Genomic DNA, 16846 nt, shown 5'->3' on the forward strand with positions numbered 1-16846 from the left:
TATGTTGCCTTTAGCCGGCCAAACGGCTGGATTGATTGGACTAAATTTCTTTGTGGACACTCGAATTTTTTTCTCAATTTTTTTTTTTTTAAATAAAAATTCCAAAAATTTTTTTGCCACGGGCAACTCCGGGCTCTTCAGCTAGTATTACATAATCCTAAACATGAAATAATTGCGGATTTTCAAGCTTTAGAAATCAAAATTTGAATCTGCATTTACGTTTTGTAATTTACAGGTTGCAAATTTTAAGCATGGAAAGTTTATAGTCTGATGAGAAACGATTGTGATTTAAATTGTAGATCCTTTATTTAGCTAAAAAAAATTTCAGATAATAAAAAACCTTTTTGGCAGAAATGTAAAAATATAGCTTTTTCAGTCACACTTAAATCAATCAATAAAATGTCCTTTTATCCTCAAATGTGAGTCTCATTCTAAAACACTAAAAGCAGAAATTTGCTAATTTTCATTTCAAATATGAAGTTTTAGCTTTGTCCCTCTTTGAGTTTAGATTGAAATTAAACAAACAATGAAATTAAAACTTTCCTAGTTTATAAAATATAAAATATTAAAATGAATTAAATTGAAGCAAATTAGAACATTGTTAGGAAATTGCTTGTCATGATTTGAGATTTTAAATTTTAACTTTAAATTCAAATATAAAAGTGACCCAAGGAATTGATCAGAAACCCCAATCACTTTGTTTACAAATAAAGTGTACTGCATTTTCTGGGGGGAATGTAAAAAAAGCTCAACTAGAGCAACTCTAAGTTTGTTTACAACAGAACTTGTAGTACACTTTTTTAACAAAACCTCTAAGGGGTTCATTGAATATTCCTTGGATGCGCTCCAATAACGGTCAATTTTGGAACATATATTTGTATTTAAACAATATTTAAAAGATGCTTTGAAGCTTTGTAGTTTTGAGAATCAGTGAATCATCTAACTTTTAGAATTGCGTCAAAACTATCTTAAAGCACAAAATTAAAATTTGAAGAAAATGATAAAATTTGATCGACGGCTTAACTTTGTCTCCAATTTCTCATATTTTAAGGGTCGTTAGTCGTAATTTCAATTGACTCTTTTTTCATCAAGTGGCATGTTTAATTCACAACGGTACCTTCTAAACCTTTATCTGATCAATAATGTGGATGATATTGTCGTTTTTCTAGCGTGAAAAATGTTAAATTTTGACAATTTCCTCCAATGTTTCCTGAAATGTGCATGTCACTTTTATAGTGAACCCCCCAATTTAAAATAAACAATTTCTAGAAAGATACTCATGGATATCTCATTCATTTTTAATTCTCTAGACAAGGATTTAAAGGCACCGTTTTGCTTCGTAAAAGCCACAACAATGGAAATTGTTGAGCAGTGGCGGACATAAGTGGGGTTATTGGGGTTAGTTTGGAGCTTTTAAAAAATTAACGTGAACTTGTTTCACCTTGCTTTAAAAGTACACCAAAAATACATTTTTTTCCATTTACCTTTAACCATTTCTTATAACACTTAATTACATCATTCAAATGTTTAGCGCATTTTATTTAATTCCTTGGCCCTCACCAAGAAGATGTCGATTTTCTAAATTCTATTTTGCATTCACTCACTTTCAGTCTCAGAGTCACATTTTGCAAATGAATTTGCAAAATAAGATTTATTTTTGCAGTCGTAGTTTTCAGGTTCCGTACAAGTACTCTTTTTTTAGTTTAAAGAGACTGTAGCGTAATTTAAAATGACCCTCTATAACAAAAAGATGGCAATGTCCGATTCACAACGGTACCCTTGAAACCTTTATTTGTTTCCTTCAGTAGCAATTTACGCAAAACATTTTGGTAGAGAAACATCATGAAAATATTCAGTTTTAAAAATTATGATTACATTAAAATCTAATTAATAATTTTCGAGACAAAGTTTATAGTGGTACCATTGTGAATCAGGCATTGCAATATTTGCATGTAGGGTCACTTGAAATGTAGCTTACATTAAAGAATTTTTGTAAAATCAAAAATTAGACATTGTTAATTTTTCATTATTCTTAAACGTTTTATTTATTTTAGCAGCCCAATCAAATTTAAGACGTGTACAGTACGGTAAAAGACTAATTTGAGTCTAATCGGGTCAAAATAAAAGCCTGTACTGTGCGATAAAATGCATACCGTCCTTGTACAATGTACATTGTACATACATACATCGGATTAATTCTTTGGATAGATTATACATTCCAAAGAATGTATAGACACAGAATTTCTTCTGGATTCATTTTAGGGCTCCATCTTTCAGTCCAAGCGTGTCTCAGACATAGTCTGTGATCTATCTGACAAATGCTCCCATTCTCCATCAATTACGAAAACCAATTTGCTGTAGTTAAAAACCTATTTTTAAATTTTATGATTTTATAAGCATCTCTTTTAACTGGTTATAGTTTCTTAATTTAACTCGATTCCATCAATACCTAGAATGGCCATCCTGTTGTGTAGGGAGTTAGATTTTCAACTCGAAAAAGTAACGAAATTAACATATTCAGTAAATTGGTTTTCCTTGTTTTGAGTTTTTCTCTGATCCTAAATAAAAACTTTTATAGAAAAGTTATATTTAATAAATTAGAGATAATTTTAAATTTAAATTTTTACTTTTCCAACATTTAATGTATTTTGCTAGGACTTGTATCGTTGTTTTCCTTTTTAAAAAAAAACCCTTTCTGAGTTTATAAAAACCCATTCCCAACGCCCTATTTGTTTAATGAAGCTTTAAATAAGACTTTACGATGTTAGAAAAAACTGCAGTTTGGTGCGTCCAGGCAAAGGAGCACCGGCTGAATCTCTAGGTTTCTGAAGATCTGAGAGTTTTTTATTAGAATTATTTTCTTATTTGCTTTATTCCCTCCTGCTGTGTGTGTATGTATAAAACACAGGGTATTGGGTAATTTATTACATGTTTTCCTCTCAGTAGTTTTGGCAAACACGTTATACCTTTAAGGGAGTGTTCGTAAAAAATGAAAAGGGGGTTATGCTAATCCCGAAATTAATTTGGAATTGAATGGTATCGATAATTTTTCATCTTATGCTTGAGTAAGTTGAGTAATGAGAAAATATTTATAATATAACAAAAAAATGTTGCACCAAACTCAAATAGTCTAATCTCAATATCTTTGCAACCTTGTGGTGTAAACCTTTCATATTTGAAACTTAATCTAATATAATAATTCATAGTTTGAAATATCAAGGTCTTCGACGTTTGGCTGCAAAAATATTGGGATTGAAAGACCAGAGTTTGTAGCAGAGGTGCAATTCCTTTAAAAACAAAGCTTAAACGTGAATTATATTTTTATATAAAAAAGTTATGACGTCATTTAAATGCAATAAATAAACGTATTATGGTTCATGAAATACTGGGATATAAAAAAGTTAACAAACAGTATTTTTTTTTGGAACGGGATGAGAAAGACGAATATGAAACAAAAGATCCAGAATATAAGTCCCTTGTTAGTAAAAAACGCGGAACGAACGGTTTCAAAACTGAAAAATGTGTCCAACCCTAGTCTCGAGTAATAAAATAGAAATAATAATAATAAAAAAATTCAACAAAAATAATTCATCTATCTAAAATATTTCTGTGGGATTGGAAATCGTGGATTTTTTGTATTTCCCATTTTCTATGCCTCCCTTTTTATTTATACTTATAAATACCCCCCTCCCCCCCCCTCCCGGCCCCTCTTTGTATTTTAAAACTGGTTTAACACATGAAACAATATTTATGTTGTATTGTAGTTTAAATTTGTAGCATAGCATCAACTATTACAATTTCTTTAAACCTTCCAACTGAAACTTTTCCATGCAATAGCAAAGAATATTAGAAAGCCTTAAATTCTAATATCTTTGTGACCTGATGTTTGACTTTAAATTCTTCAAGATTTAATCTTATCTTAAACTGAAGAGCTACAAAAATGATCAAAATGTTTGGAATTTATCATATGTAGCCAAATACTTGTTAAAATAAAACTAGAAGAGCCAAGAGATCACAAAGTAATATAGCATTAATTTGATTTTAGATTAGATTAGATCGTGTAATAATCAGGTTGCGAAGACATTTGGGATTAAATATTTAGAGTTTGAGGCGAGTGTGTTGAGTTTTATTTAATCTAAAATTGTTGTTTTTTTGCTTCAAAAGTTTCATGCTTTAGACCAGTTCTAGAAGAATGCAGCTATACTATAAATTACGTAGAAGAATAACAAATACTCTTTTATCATTTGTTTAAACAAAGTTTATCTAAAACTCATGAAATTATTTATATTCTACTTTTCTCTTTTATGTTTAAGTGGTCATTGTTTTCATTTTGAAAATTATAGCCTTTGATATATTTACAGAGCCATTTTGGTTGCTCTCTATAAACTTAGTCCTCTATGAATTCTAAACCAATAGTTTAAATAGTTGTAAGTTAAACTATGTTACGAGACTGCATCCAACTTATTAGCATACTGATATACACCAACAGTCAACCACTATACAATACAAAAAAACAAAAAGTATACAAATGTTACTGATTTACACCAACAGTCAACCACTATACAATGCACAAAAAAAACAAAGATTATACAAATGTTACCAATATACACCAACAGTCAACCACTATACAATGCACAAAAAAACAAAAAGTATACAAATGTTACTGATATACACCAACAGTCAACCACTATACAATGCACAAAAAACAAAAAGTATACAAATGTTACTGATATACACCAACAGTCAACCACTATACAATGCACACAAAAAAACAAAGATTATACAAATGTTACTGATATACACCGACAGTCAACCACTATACAATGCACAAAAAAACAAAGATTATACAAATGTTACTGATATACACCGACAGTCAACCACTATACAATGCACAAAAAAACAAAGGAACACATAAATGTTACTGATATACACCAACAGTCAACCACTTTACAATGCACAAAAAACAAAGAACATATAAATGTTACTGAGAAACACCAACAGTCAACCACTATACAGTGCACAAAAAAACAAAAAGTATACAAATGTTACTGATATACACCAGCAGTCAACCACTATACAATGCACAAAAAAACAAAGAGTATATAAATGTTACTGATATACGCCAACAGTCAACAATGCCATTGGAATTTTAAAAAAAAAATTGAAAAAAATCGATTTTCGGAAAAAAAACGTTCAAACTTTTTTCACCTATGTTACCCCCAGGGTTCCCATGGGTTTCCTCAAAAATGTTCAGCTGTTTGGCCAGCTATAGTCAACACATATGTAATATGTATCATAAAGATATATGAACAAAGAGCTAGTTATAATATACATAGATGGTTTAAATTTCATAAAATCCTGCGTTAAGAATTCACAAAATTTATGTTTTGTTCTGAATTTAAATCAATCGTAATGTAAAGAACTATATAATCACAATTTCTGCATTTTTTTGGAACTTTATAGTAAAATAGAACTTTGATTATGAAAGATTGTCATTTTTGAACTGATAAATTATTCAACTTTATCATTATCAGTCTTGAAGCAAGTTGGTTTTAAGCTATATGGAAATTCAAAATGTAGTGTATCAACATTTGAAATCATTATAAGCTAAATATTAGACTCAAAAGAACTGATATGCACCTCAAACTCTAATTTACTAATCCTCTATTTTTTTACAACTTGATATTTTAGCAGAAATCAAATTTGAAATCAGGTCGAAAACATCAGGTTTAAAAGTTCTAAAAATTAGATTTTAACGGGATCGTTCGCAATAAATTAAAGGGGGTATGTACTTTAAGCGGCCAAATAATCTACGTTAAAAGTACATCATGTATAAAAAGAAATAAAAAATAATATGAAATATCAACTATATATATATATATATACTTTATTTCAACTATATTCGTATTGAATTCAACATTTAAGGATTGTAATATCTGAATATTCGTATTGAATTCGACATTTATAGGTTGAAATATCTGAATAATTATTTTTTATTTAATTGAATTATTTACGATTGGAATAAGGCAACGATCTGTGAAATGTTGGGTATAAGACCATTTTCTCCTTATATCCGTAACAGATAAAAGTAAAATCAGTAAAATTAGTAGCCTATACCCTCTTTTTTATTCGCGAACACTCCCTTCAATTAGTAATCAGTTCTTTTACACTTCTGGTTATTTTTGAAAGGAGGGAGGGAAAGATAGTGGGGAGGGGTGATATGATAAAGATATATTTGCCAAGTCCTCCGAAAGAAAGCATATTTATATTCTAGAGTAATAAAATGTAATATAACCGAATAGAATTACATGAGTCGAAGAATTCATTGCCATTTGATTTTATTAGGGGGAAGGCCTGGAGGGGGGCAGACCCTATCTTTATGAAGGGGTAGAAAATATTTTTATGGGGGGGAGGTACACAAAATTTCCCATTATGTATTTTTTTCAAGATGATTCCCCTCCCCCCCCCCCCCCAAGTAACAGGGAATGTTTGCGAGGAGGGGCAAAAATTAAAAATTTCATTGGTTTTTTTTATTTGGGGGGGGGGAATATCTAAAAATTAAAATAACTTGCTAGTTTAAGTTCTTCCTCAGGGGAAGGAGTAATTCTTAAAACTACAAACTCCTGTAATATTATTCTTAACTTATGGTCCTTAGATTGACCTAGATCCTAATTACCTAATTACCTAATTATAAATATATTTAGAACTGCTAGATCAGTAGAAACTGGCCGGCTGGTCCCTGGAACTACCTGTGAGTATAAGCTAACCAACTGTACCCGGTCAACCTGTAGGGTGCAGTCACCTAATTATCCTGGTCTCTACAACAGGAATTCAACTCACTTCAATATATTTTTTTGCTACAGTGATCACAAATTAAAGTCGTAGAGTTCGGTCCTTATTCCAGCAACCTTTGACTTTCGATCACAATTTGACTAAGAATACGTATTTTCTGAACTTTTTGTCTGTGGATGCGTAAACAATAAAAAGTAAAAAAAGACAATTCGTTTAATTAAAAGTGTGTTGAATTATATACCGAAACGCGAAGTTATATTGAAGAAACTGAACGTAATATGCCCTGGTTAGTCTGTTGAGTCAGTCTGTTTTTAATTGGCAACAGCAACATTTTTTAACTTCTGATTTTGTAAACTATGTTTAATTCGCCTTAAACCCCATTCTAACCATGGACCAGGGACAATTCGAGTCGCTTTTTGAGTAACGGTCCATTTCTTTGTTGGAGTACCGAATAATCAAGAAATTTTAAACAACGGAATGATATTTTTAAAACAGAAGTTTCCATAGTAGACTTTTTTGCCAAAAAAAAATGGAAAATTCTCCTATTTTCAATTCTCCTATTCTCCTATTCTCCTATTTTCAATGTATTCTGATAAAAATACATAGGAAGTTCCTGCAACACTAAAATATTTGTTCCAAAAATTAATTAAAATAACAAAAGTTTTATTTAAAATATGAAATATTAAAATGTTCTGGTTTAGTTGAAACTCTATATCTGGTAAATTATTATCTACAATCTATTCTAAATATAGTTATTGATATAATTAAGTTACAATTTCCTTCATGAAGGCATGGGGCCTCTCATATTCCAGAGAGTCATCATGGAATACCTGTATTGTACAAAGATGTAATGACTGATACGACTTTTTGACATCGTATCTCCTGCAGTTTTTACTGATGTAACCCAAACATGTAGAGTAGCAAACTTATTTGATTTACATAAGAAATTCAAAACAGTTAAGTTCTTTTAAATAGGTTATGGCTAAAAATATCTTGATAGCTGCTTCACGATTTCATTGTGGAATTCGGAAGATTTTTGAAAAATTTGAAAAAGAAAGAAAAATTGAGATCAAGCCGGCACTCTTTCAATCTTACGTAATGTTTTGTGTTTTGACTTTCTTAAAGCAATAATTTTTTCATAAACTCATCTTGAAATATTTTATGCACTGATAAACATGTTCGTTTTTAATAAACTCATCTTGAAATATTTTATGCACTGATAAACATGTTCGTTTTTAATAAACTCATCTTGAAATATTTTATGCACTGATAAACATGTTCGTTTTTAATAAACTCATCTTGAAATATTTTATGCACTGATAAACATGTTCGTTTTTAATAAACTCATCTTGAAATATTTTATGCACTGATAAACATGTTCGTTTTTAATAAACTCATCTTGAAATATTTTATGCACTGATAAACATGTTCGTTTTTAATAAACTCATCTTGAAATATTTTATGCACTGATAAACATGTTCGTTTTTAATAAACTCATCTTGAAATATTTTATGCACTGATAAACATGTTCGTTTTTAATAAACTCATCTTGAAATATTTTATGCACTGATAAACATGTTCGTTTTTAATAAACTCATCTTGAAATATTTTATGCACTGATAAACATGTTCGTTTTTAATAAACTCATCTTGAAATATTTTATGCACTGATAAACATGTTCGTTTTTAATAAACTCATCTTGAAATATTTTATGCACTGATAAACATGTTCGTTTTTAATAAACTCATCTTGAAATATTTTATGCACTGATAAACATGTTCGTTTTTAATAAACTCATCTTGAAATATTTTATGCACTGATAAACATGTTCGTTTTTAATAAACTCATCTTGAAATATTTTATGCACTGATAAACATGTTCGTTTTTAATAAACTCATCTTGAAATATTTTATGCACTGATAAACATGTTCGTTTTTAATAAACTCATCTTGAAATATTTTATGCACTGATAAACATGTTCGTTTTTAATAAACTCATCTTGAAATATTTTATGCACTGATAAACATGTTCGTTTTTAATAAACTCATCTTGAAATATTTTATGCACTGATAAACATGTTNACGGCCATTTTGTTGTACTGTTTCCATACTGCAGGTGTACTTCACATATTTATGCTATATAACCTGTTGGGCCCTGGAATATCATTTTATAGAAAATCTAAAATTATTGCCAAAAGAAAACCAAATTATGAAATAGGCTGGTTTCATAATTGACCAATGATCATTTCACATAGACTCTATGCCTTCCACTGTACAAACGATGATTTTCCGTTAAAACTTTAAATCAAATGATGTTTTGGAGGGGGAGGGGGGATTAAAATGTGCTGGGAGTTGCATGTATTAATATTCTGTATGGAGAAGAACAAACAATAGATTCAGCTCCAGCTTGCATTCACACTACGCTGCACACTGCACATGCACATGCAGTTGCCTTCTTTTAAATTCTTCAACCCTTACTCATTCTTAAAATTATTCTCAAATTGTAATAGCTTCGCGCTCGATTCAGCAGTATCTTGTATGCCTAGTTCTCCGCGTACCAGCAGTATCTTGTCTGTCTAGTTCTCCGTGTACCAGCAGTATCTTTTCTGTCTAGTTCACCGTGTACCAGCAGTATCTTGTCTGTCTAGTTCTCCGTGTACCAGCAGTATCTTACATTATAATGTTTGAAGATATTAATCTAGTTTAATGTACTGGAGAAATGCACCTAATTTCTACCCGATTTAACGAATTATAAGATAAACAGGGTAGAGGAACTGATTTTTAATTAACTTTGAGCATAAAAAAATTGTGAATTTTAAAAATTAAAAAAGTGTTTTTTAGGAAACTTAAAAACTTTTCTATATTTTTAGAATAGAACATTGTCTTAGGATTAATCAATATTAAATTGAATTGATGTTAAACCAGGAATATCAGCTGTTCATATCATATCTATGTGCTACCAAATGAGATACCTCCAGGTATAATTATTATCACTGTAATTAATATTATTATCATTATTATCATTATTATTATTATTATCATTATTATTATTATTATTAATATTAATTATTGTTAATATTATTATACATCCCTAGCTTTTGTTCTTTTCAAAAGTATAACATATTTGTCGACTCTAAAATTAGTGTTAATCATACACTTTGTTTCTTCAGAATTAGCGAATTGAGACTTTGCCACAAACGCAAATTTTATAATCCCAATATCTTTGCAACCTTATTGTGCAACATTTTAATATTTTAAACTTAGATTATTTTATTTTGCAGAATTTGCAGTTTGAAATATCCGACATTGCGTTGTAAGTTGTTTCAAGATTAAAAAATCATAGTGTGTGGCAAAGACTTGATTTCTTTATGAATCTTTTCGTCATAACTTTTACACGTTTTGTTTCTTTTTAAACAAAAAACATTGTGTTGTGTTGCCAACTTTCTGTGGATAATATTCAGATAAAACCGATATGCACAGGCCTAATATTTTCCACAAATCATTTATCATTCTATTATATAACATTTTCTGAGACTCTTCCATCTCACCTTTGCATTAAAAATTGTTATAAAAAAATAAACAAATTTCTTTACGGAATATATTTTTGGTGTCAAGGTCAGGTGGTAACCAAAAAACAGTAGAAATAATGTCGTCTTTACTCATTTTTTAATAAAACAATTCGAACCAATTTATTCCTAATTTGTTGTGTATTGAATCCTCAATCAGTTAATCGTATCTTGTGCATGTCCTACGGATTAATCTAATCCTTCTGGATATCACATGGTGGTCACACCCGGCAGAAAAAACTAAAATCAAGTTTAATATCAAGATCAAGCGTTGTAAATAAGTACTTTTCTCACAAAATAATTAATTTCTGAGCATTTTCTCAAGGTTTTTTAACTTCAAAAAACATTAAATATGATTAAAAATAATACAGTTTAGCCCAGAACTTCGGAGAAATTGAAAGAATTTATAAAATGTCGTTTTCTAAACCTACTGATAATAAATACTGCAGATATTTTGTTTTTCAATTGAATAATTAATAAATAATAACCCATTTGTAAAAGTAAATTCAACCTAAAGTCTGACCGCGTCAACCTTGTTGCACCAGCTAGTCCTATTGAGTGTCCGGGCGATACAGTACAAGCTGGGAGCAGAAAGATTGACCCTGCTCGGAAATTCAAATGTACTATGGCTGCCTGTGATATGGGAATTTTTAAAACTGTTCCTGCATATTTCATGTATATTTATTTATTTTTACAATTACTAAGATTTAGCCTCATAATAAAACAAAACCTATTGAAAAATTGCCAAGATGACATTTTATGAATTCTGTTGATGTATTCGAAGTACTGGGTTAAATTCATAGAGAATAGAATATATATTAGAGAGAAATTTACTAGAAAAAAGTGTAAAACGGCCATTTGTACTGTTTCCATACTGCAGGTGTACTTCACATATTTATGCTATATAACCTGTTGGGCCCTGGAATATCATTTTATAGAAAATCTAAAATTATTGCCAAAAGAAAACCAAATTATGAAATAGGCTGGTTTCATAATTGACCAATGATCATTTCACATAGACTCTATGCCTTCCACTGTACAAACGATGATTTTCCGTTAAAACTTTAAATCAAATGATGTTTTTATTCACCTAATTCATTATAAAGTTTATTTAACAGTTTAAAAATTTCGAAATTGAAATAGATAGTCTAGGGAACATACTGTATTAATGTACTCTACTGCATATAATTTGTGAACATTTACATGATTTGTACACTTTGAACTCCCTTTCAGGCTGAAAGGGACTGAAAAAATTCATACCGAGAGATTCTTTTAATTCCTCTCTATTCTATTCTCTATGGTTAAATTGTATAAAATCAGGGAAAAGAGGTTTAGTGTATGTGGAACAGCCTAGAGTTGGAAAAATATGGATTCAGGAACCAAAACCATCATATTTTTGAAATATTAATTTATTATCATTTACTAATCTTTTAGGACGCTTCGCGCACCCTTTCCTCTAAATAATTTTATCTTTTAACTGTTGCTCTGAAAGTGGGAAATTTTAAATTATTTTCAAATTTTGGCTGATTTTTTTTTTCAAATTGGCTCATTTAACAAAATTAAATTTTCCATCTATTTTCAAGAAATTTTCCCCCTAATTTTGATGGTCTGTAAACCTTTCCTGGGGTCATGTCACGTTGCACACAAAACCTGGCCCCGATCGGTTCAGCCGTTTTAACGTTTATCGATTATTAGCAAACAAACGGAAAATCAATGTATATATAGATTATCTAGTTTTCTAGACCGATTATCAGGCGGGATTTAGTTGGAATTATCAGAATTAAAGGGACCGTTCACTCAACTAAAAATCGGTTTTTTCTCCGGCCACAGTTGTTTTTGAAAAGTAAGACTAATACCAATGAATAGCTAATAGGCTATTAAGTTTACCCTCAAATTACCAGAATCAGTGAACGGTCCCTTTAAGTCCTTTTTAAACCTAGGAAAACGACAATATCTTCCACAATATTGATCAGATAAAGATTTGTAGGGTGCCGCTGAAATTAAATTACGCTCACAGTCCCTTTAAACCATTTCCAGCCATATTTCCAGCCATATTTTCAGCCATATTTTCAGCCATATTTCCAGCCATATTTCCAGCCATATTTCCCGCCATATTTCCCGCCATATTCCAGCCATATTTCCAGCCATATTCCAGCCATATTTCCAGCCATATTTTCAGCAATATTTCCAACCATATTTCCAGCTATATTCCAGCCATATTTTCGGCCATATTTCCAGCCATATTCCAGCCATATTTTTGGCAATATTTCCAGCCATATTTCCAGCCGGCTATTAAATAGTTTATATAAGACTGGTCATGCTAGGACATAATGGGAATATAAAGTCTCAACTGTAAATAGAATATGTTGCTTTCAATTTGTTTTACTGTACACATAGGACTTGGTAGCAGGGATTTGTTGGACATGGGGGGGGGGCAGGGGGGTGGTAAAGAGGAATATTTACGATTTTATTTTAAACTGAATTGAAATTCTTTTTGTTTCATTTAAAGAGTGTCATAAACAATTAACAGAATAAGATTTTAAAATTTTGTCGGTTTAGTTAATCTTTGCCATATCTTTGCATTAAGGGTCAGTTGAAATTACGCTTACAGTCCCTTTAAGTTATCAATATCTGATTTATGATATTCTAAAATGATCGTAATGGTTTGGTTTGGTGTATAGGGTGGTGAGGTTGAGAAGTATGGTCGGATAGATCAAAGTCTAGGACTGGGTCAGGAGTGTTCAGTTCTAGGAGATCATCTTACTGTTTACGATGGTCCTAGTCTACCAGGAGGTGAGACGACGACAACAACAACAACAACAACAACAACAACAACAACAACAACAACAACAACAACAACAACAACAACAACAACAACAACAACAACAACAACAACAACAACAACAACAACAACAACAACAACAACAACAACAACAACAACAACAACAACAACAACAACAACAACAACAACAACAACAACAACAACAACAACAACAACAACAACAACAACAACAACAACAACAACAACAGACACAACAACAACAATAAAAACAACAACATTACAATAGCAAAAGCATCCGAAATAACAATAACAGCAACAACAGTAATGACCAAAAACAACAATAATAAAGAAATAAAAGTATAGCCATAACAACAATAACAACAAAACAATTACAATAACAACAATTCATTACAGTTCTAGGAAATCATCTAACTGTTTACGATGGTCCTAGTCTACCAGAAGGTCAGACAACAACAACAACAACAACAACATTAAAAATAACAATGAAAATGCCAACAACAATGAAAAAAACAATAATATAAACAATAACAAAACAACAACAAATAGAAAAACAACCACAACAAAAGCAATAGCAACAAACAACAATTACAATATAACAACAGTACAGTGCAGTTCTAGGAGGTCATCTAACTGTTTACGAAGGTCCCAATCTACAAGGAGGTCAGACAACAACAACAAAAACAACAACAACATTACAATAGCAAGCGCATTAGAAATAACAATAACAACAACAACAAAAACATCAACAACATTACAATAGCAAGAGCATTAGAAATAACAATAACAACAACAACAAGCCTAAAACAAGCATAAAACAATTCTTTCTTTATTTAAAAAAAAAAACAAAAGAAAACAAAAACATATAATTTATCTGTTGTTTACTTTCTAATTCGTGACTAATCCCTTTAACATTTTGTATTTGGAGCGTAAAGCTAATCTTTACTAGGATTAATATACAATATGGTTGAATAGATTATGGTTGGCTTGTTAATCCTCTGCATCAATGGGTTTAACATGTATTCAGTTAATATTTTCATATTTTCATATTTCAAATTATGCTGTAAATTTCAGTCTAAAATTTTGCATGGCTTTTTCTGTGGAACTAAGGATTTGTTAAGATTCTTTTACCGAGCAAGTTTGCGTTTTAGAGTAAAAATGAAAATTAGATGCTAAACGAGGTCTCAAAGTTCTCCAAGTAATCAAAATAATCTGTTTAAAGGGACTGCTCCCGCCGTTCTTCTGGATTTCTGTCGAGGAGGTCAGGTTCCGAGGATAGTGTCCTCAGGCCCGGATATGCTTCTAGGAAATGATTAACAAAATATCTAATATTACCCTGGTATTTGCTTGTCCATTAAAATAATCTATATTTTTTCACATCAGAAAAAAAACTGAATAATTTGCTAATTATTGTTTAGAGATGAGATCTTCCCCCTACTCTACTCCAGGTGCCTCCTTGAGCTCGTATACAGGAAAATTAATCAGCTCAAAGAGAAACATTATTTAACGCTTTTTAATGGATTAATGGAACCAATATATAATAGTCCCCCTCCCCCTCTGCGCGGAATAAATTCAATCGATCAAAGACGCTAGTAAAATCATAAGGAGTTTATTGAGATTTAATTTTTTATTTTGTTTTCATTTTTTTTTGTATAAAGAACCAGGTCCAATTCACGTATTCATATTCTTGTCGTGACAACTGAAAATTTATCTTTTATTACTTTCTTTTTGTTTTGATTTTAAAAGCTTTGGAATTTTGGAATTATGATTTAAACTTGTAACTTTCAAACTCAAATTTTAGTCAAAACTGTAACAAAACATAGGATTTGAACTTCCTTGCCACCAACTTTTACTTTCGTCGAATCCCATATCTTTGCAACCTAAAAGCGTCAAACTTTGTTATTTAAACTATTATCTTAATTTATAGTTTGAAGTATATGCGACATCAGGTTCCATGCTTATGTATAGGGTTTAGAAAATAAGGTTTGTTTCGAGAGTTTGGTTACTTTTCCTAAGCAAGTTCTGAAGCACTAACTTGTGCACAACATTAGAAAAAGAACTCCCGCCCCTTTCTCCAGGCTGATCTAAATATGTATGGTTGCAGTTTGTTATACGTTCTGCTAGTGTATATGGCTGGTCTGGGTGTAATGTGTTCAAATGAATAGAGATATTTATGTTTACTATTACCGGATGTAAAGGTAACTTTATGGAAATAGATTTCCGGAACCAACACAACATTTAAACACATCTAGTCACATAGGGTGTTCAAGTGAAACTCTCTATGGATGATAGTTACAACTATTAGATAGTTTGTATAGATGATAGTTACAACTATTAGATAGTTTGTATAGATGATAGTTACAACTATTAGATAGTTTGTATAGATGATACTTACAACTATTAGATAGTTTGTATAGATGATAGTTACAACTATTTGATAGTTTGTATAGATGATACTTACAACTATTAGATAGTTTGTATAGATGATAGTTACAACTTTTAGATAGGTTGTATAGATGGTAGTTACAACTATTTGATAGTTTGTATAGATGATACTTACAACTATTAGATAGTTTGTATAGATGATAGTTACAACTATTAGATAGTTTGCAAACATGATAGTTACAACTATTAGATAGTTTGCAAACATGATAGTTACAACTATTAGATAGTGTGTATAGATAATAGTTACAACTATTAGATAGTTTGCAAACATGATAGTGTGTATCGATGAAAGCGAAACTATTTTCTATTTTATGAGTTAACCAATGAATGTGCAGTTAAACTAACTGCTCAATACATATACTTTAGCAGGATATAAATATACTTTAGCAGGATATAAATATACTTCAGCAGGATATAAATATACTTTAGCAAAATATAAATATACTCTAGCAGATATAAATATACTTTAGCAGGATATAAATATACTCCAGCAGGATATAAATATACTCTAGCAGGATAGAAATATACTCCAGCAGGATATAAATATACTTAAGCAGGATAGAAATATACTCTAGCAGGATAGAAATATACTTTAGCAGGATATAAATATACTCTAGCAGGATATAAATATACTCTAGCAGGATATAAATATACTTTAGCAGGATATAAATATACTTTAGCAGGATATAAATATACTTTAGCAGGATATAAATATAATCTAGCAGATAGAAATGAAATTTGCCAGATAGAATTATACTCCAGCAGGATATAAATATACTTTAGCAGGATAGAAATTTACTCTAGCAGATAAAAATACACTCGAGCAGGATATAAATATACTCTAGCAGATAGAAATATACTCTAGCAGGATATAAATATACTTTAGCAGGATAGAAATATAATCTATCGGATAGAAATATAATCTAGCAGGATATAAATATACTTTAGCAGGATGGAAATATACTTTAGCAGGATATAAATATACTTTAGCAGATAGAAATATACTCCAGCAGATTGAAATATACTCTAGCAGGATAGAAATATACTCTAGCAGGATATAAACATACTTTAGCACAGGATAGAAATTTACTCTAGCAGATAAAAATACACTCTAGCAGGATATAAATATACTCTAGCAGATAGAAATATACTCTAGCAGGATGTAAATATACTTTAGTAGGATAGAAATATACTCTATCGGATATAAATATAATCTAGCAGGATATAAATATACTTTAGCAGGA

General features: G+C 30.5%; 1 protein-coding gene across 1 annotated transcript in view; it reads left to right on the forward strand.

Annotated features, from left to right (window-relative positions):
* LOC111699126 (uncharacterized) overlaps positions 1 to 16846 on the forward strand; it is an 81420-nt gene that overhangs the window by 20999 nt on the left and 43575 nt on the right. The window contains exons 7-12 of the mRNA XM_023469705.1: positions 6705 to 6827; positions 9717 to 9769; positions 11678 to 11733; positions 13039 to 13150; positions 14380 to 14463; positions 14576 to 14629. Coding sequence (XP_023325473.1) covers positions 6705 to 6827; positions 9717 to 9769; positions 11678 to 11733; positions 13039 to 13150; positions 14380 to 14463; positions 14576 to 14629 — 482 coding nt within the window. The remainder of the gene's footprint in view (positions 1 to 6704; positions 6828 to 9716; positions 9770 to 11677; positions 11734 to 13038; positions 13151 to 14379; positions 14464 to 14575; positions 14630 to 16846) is intronic.

This window comes from Eurytemora carolleeae, unplaced genomic scaffold, assembly GCF_000591075.1.
Source record: "Eurytemora carolleeae unplaced genomic scaffold, Eaff_2.0 scaffold348, whole genome shotgun sequence".
In the NCBI taxonomy this organism is placed as follows: Eukaryota; Metazoa; Arthropoda; class Copepoda; order Calanoida; family Temoridae; genus Eurytemora; species Eurytemora carolleeae.